The following is a 4460-nucleotide window of genomic DNA, read 5'->3' as shown; positions in this document are numbered from 1 at the left end:
CTCTCCCTTGGTATTTATAGCCTCAGGCTTTTTCATCTGGTCACGAATGGGCCCCTACTTTTGTTGTGGAGACGACCCCTCGTTTGTTTTCAGGACAGCTGTCATAAGTCAAGAGTCAGCGGCGTTGACCATCTACTACAAAGTGGTCGTGATGGGGTTGACCCCCTGGTCGAAAAATGGCCGAATATCTGCCAATACAGGAACAAGACATAGTGTATATATTGAATTGCAACATTTGTTTGGATCATCTAGCCACTGTAAACTCGGGGAAATTAATTTGATCAAATTAGAAAATATTCTTCTTCTTGTAATTTTCGTTTTAAAACTGTCTTTGGAAGGTCAATATTAAAAGACACAAGGGAGACCCTTATGCAAATGTTTGTTCTCAAGCATAAGACAATACTTGGTTGCGTTCAGCCCTTATCACAGGCAGCATATTGACAAATTCAGGAATCTTTGCTATCATCCAATCACAGTATCTAAGACAAAAGAAAGAACCAAATACATGTCTAAAGAAACTATATGATTGAGTAAATTCAAGAACTATAGTTCCCGATCGAATCCGATCCCAACATGGGGTTCCATGGATTCTCCAAATCCAATCCAAAAAGCTATTGGATTGTTGGTGCAATAGTTCTTCTCATCATTCTCACAATTATCTTAAAGAAGTTAGCTACTTATCTAGATTCTAAAGGCAATAAGCAGCTTTCAAAAACAAAACCAGATGAAGAAAATCAAGTTGATGAAAAGTCGAGAGAGATGAGTATTGATTCTAATGCTACTATAAGAACTTATCCACTAGAAGAGTTGAAGATGGCAACAAAAGATTTCAAGATTCGGATTGGCGTTGGAGCAACTTCATATGTTTATCTTGCTGAGCTTGAAGATGGAAGATTAGGTGCAGTGAAGCGTGTCATGGAGGAAAGAGGTGGCAAAACAAAGTTGTTCTTGGATGAAGTCTCGGTCTTGCTTAGAATATCACATCCAAACTTGGTCGGGTTAATGGGATTTTGCTTGGACAAAGGTAATCAACTTTAATCTCCTAAATTCCACAAGTTTTCTAAATGTAATCATATTATAGTGAAGATAAAGAAGACTCAATCGTTGGCTGAAATCAAAGCCAAGAAAGAAATATCAAATCATGAGATGAAATTAAAACTCTCCTTTGGTCTGTTTTTCTGGATATGGTAATTCGTATTATCCTTATTCTTTGGTTTGAGCATTAAGAAACATGTATGGAGTATTCTTCACAATGTTTTTTCACCTGTTTTCTATTCTCCAATACAGCCCCCCTCCACACTTACAGTAAAATGGCTAAAATGATAAACCCTCTTTGGATTATTTTTGTGGATGATAAATTTTAACATTATTATTGCTGGCATGAGGCTTAAGCTGCATGAAAATGAATACATTTCACAATGTTTAGGACATTCTGTAAATTTTTCCAATAGAATTATCCACGCCTACAAAAGGAAGATGACGAAGCATGTGACCATCTCATTTAAAAGCTTAAACTATTATAAAGAGCACATTTTTTATTTACTTAATTAGGTTTTCAATGCGCCCATCACATATGAGCCTGATTTATTTTATGGATCAAATACGTAAAAAAAAAATTTTGACAATGGGTGGCGGTGAAACTAAATTCAGATACTCGAATGTACAGCAATTGTCTTAAGTGGTAGATGATACCAAGGAAGATGACTTCCTGGGGGTTGGGGGTGGAGTAGAAAGAATATTCACCAAGAAAATCCCAAAAGAGGTACATCGAAGGGAATGTTTGTCCGAATGAAAGAAGGCTTCCATTGGCTATATATTGAAGAAGAGACAAGTGCACTTGTTGGTGAACTAAGAAAAACCCATCAAGATCCTTTTGCTGTCATCTTCCTTTTGTCCCACTTATCTTCTTCTCTTATACAATAAGACAAATGCAATGTTTCATATTCACCAAGAAAAATCCCAAAAGAAAAGCATCAAAGAGAATTTCGGTCAACATGAAAAAGGGCTTGTATTGGCTCTATATTGAAGAAGAGACAAGAATATTTGTTGGCGAACTAACAATAAAAACCCATCACGATCCTTTTTGCTGGCATCTTCATTTTGTCCCAAATCCAAATTATGTTACTTTCTTATATCATAACACATATGTCATGCTACATATCTGATTCAAATTCATCTCCATTTATATATTAAAGCAGGAGAACAATTACTACTTTTGGAGTATGTTCCCAACAAAAGCCTCTTTGAGAGGATGCACACATACCATGGCCAATCCTCTGGTGCTCTATCATGGACTAATCGTGTAAACATTGCATTAGACGTTGCTCGTGCTCTCGACTATCTCCACTCGGTAGCTGACCCTCCTGTCATACACAGAGATGTCAAATCATCAAACATACTGTTAATCGACGACGATCATGCCAAGCTTGCAGATTTCGGGCTATGCAAGTTAGGCAATGATGCTGTAAGCGCAACCACTCCTACTAATGTAAAGGGTTCACTTGGTTATGTTGACACCTATTACCTTAACACGGGGCTAGTGTCACCAAGAAGTGATGTTTATAGCTTTGGAGTGTTACTTCTCGAGCTCATTACAGGGCTCAAGTCTGTGCAGGGCTCCATGACACTTGCTGAATCCACTGAGGGATGCAGGAAAACTCAGAATGTGGAGATGCTAATCGGTATGTTGGATCCAGAGCTCAATGGTAATGTGGATATAGAACAGCTAAGGGTTTTGCTTGATGTGGCTAACTCAGCTTTGTTTGAAAATTCTGAAGCAAGACCAAACATGACACAGATTGTCCAGAGAATTTCAACTTGCATGGAGCCTCAGCCTTTACCCGAATTACCTGTATAGAACCAACAAGTGTCTATAATTAGTACCTTTTAGTTTTTTGTTTCTCTCCTACATGAACATAAATGTAAAACCACCTATCTAGTCAACCCTTGTATAGCCATTTTTTTGGTATATAGGAACTCACCCTAAGTATTATATTCTGCTTTACTTGGGAAGTGATCTTAATACTTAATCGAAAACCTTAAGGTAATAGGTGGAGTGGTCCAAAATCTTTACAAACATTATATTTCCCAGTTTTCAATCCTTCTGTTTTGGTTTTCTAATCATCTTTAAAGTATTAGTAGCAAGATGAGTACAGTACTCAATATGCATCATTACTGCACCGATAAAATTGGACTGTAAATTATATGTTCTTATGTCTATATGTTGTCACCCTTTCCTTAGCTTCTGAAGGTTCTAATCTTCCAAGCTAGAACATTATTTCATAGGTATGAGGGAGATAGCTGGATAATATTTATAGCTCACACCAGAAGTTTCTTAACTTTCTATTGCAGCGGCAAAGGGAATATTGGAGCAATATGTTCACCGGAAGTTAAGCTCCCGTCAGGCCATAAAATTTGGGAGCTTGTTTTTCAAATTTTGTTTTAAAATTTCTGTTTGTGTATAGATTTTAATCATTTTTCTTTTTGTAGATTTTGAAAGTAAAATCTTCAAATCCCACAAACAGCTCTAGAGTAGCTTTTGAAGTTTTTTACTTGCAAAACTTTAAATTTGTTTCAAGTAAAATGCATGTTCAAACCCAATTTCAACTTTCAAAAACTATTTTTCATCTCATCTTCAAAAACTCATTTTTTTCAACTTGAATCCATGTGCAATTCGTGTTTTTGATGTTGTTTCAGGTGATGCGAGGGTTTGACTAAGTTCGTATGAAGTTTTGAGACTTGATGGTATGTTTGGTTGAGGTCCCGAGGATCTCGGGTGAGTTTCCAATGGTTGACGGATCATTTTTGTGCTTGCATGTTGGCTGAAGATTTCCTGTTCTTGCTGGTTCTAGTTACTTCTTAAGCGCTCGCGAGAAAGGTCTCGCATTCGCGAAGGGGATCTGTTGGCTGAGGAAGATTTGTTCTTCGCGTTCGCGAAGAAGAGGACGCAAACGTGAAGGTTTGGACTGAGAGTGCATTGTGAACGCGAGATGGGGGATGCGTTCGCAAAGAAGGGAGGAGGCAACTGGGGACTCCATGCTTTTGGTCTATGCGTTCGTGGGGTTGTGGTCGCATCCGCGAAGACATGGGTCGGTAAAGCTTCGCGTTTGCGAGACTAAGGTAGCATTCGTGAAGGATTATTTTAGGGGGCAGTCAGAATGGACTATGCAAACACGAGGGGAAGGTCGCATTCGCGATGAAGGCGTCACTAGGCAGATTTAAAAGATTCAAAACGAGGATTTCGAGTACATATCGCAAAATTGAATTGGGAGCTTGGTAGAAGGCGATATTTGGAGGAATTTCCGCGTGGGTGTTTGGGTTAAGTGATTTCTATCAAGTTTTGGTTAATTTCCATTATGCCTTTGATTCTACCATTAAATTTGTGATTTGGGGTGGAAAATTGAGAAAAATGAAGAAGAGTCCTTGGACTAGATTTTTGAAATTCTGAATGGAATTTTGTT

General features: G+C 38.1%; 1 protein-coding gene across 1 annotated transcript; it reads left to right on the top strand.

Moving 5' to 3' along the window:
• Positions 1 to 573: 573 nt before the first annotated feature.
• On the top strand, positions 574 to 3956 carry LOC109213619 (pto-interacting protein 1-like). Its single transcript, XM_019377433.1, has 3 exons — positions 574 to 1024; positions 2199 to 2851; positions 3852 to 3956. Exons 1-3 carry the CDS (start codon positions 574 to 576, stop codon positions 3954 to 3956), a joined length of 1209 nt encoding a protein of 402 aa, XP_019232978.1.
• The last annotated feature ends 504 nt before the right edge of the window (positions 3957 to 4460 follow it).

The sequence above is a fragment of the Nicotiana attenuata genome, unplaced genomic scaffold (genome assembly GCF_001879085.1).
Source record: "Nicotiana attenuata strain UT unplaced genomic scaffold, NIATTr2, whole genome shotgun sequence".
Lineage (NCBI taxonomy): Eukaryota > Viridiplantae > Streptophyta > Magnoliopsida > Solanales > Solanaceae > Nicotiana > Nicotiana attenuata.
The sequence above is the reverse complement of the archived record's forward strand: the minus strand, read 5'-3'. Positions and strand labels throughout refer to the sequence as shown.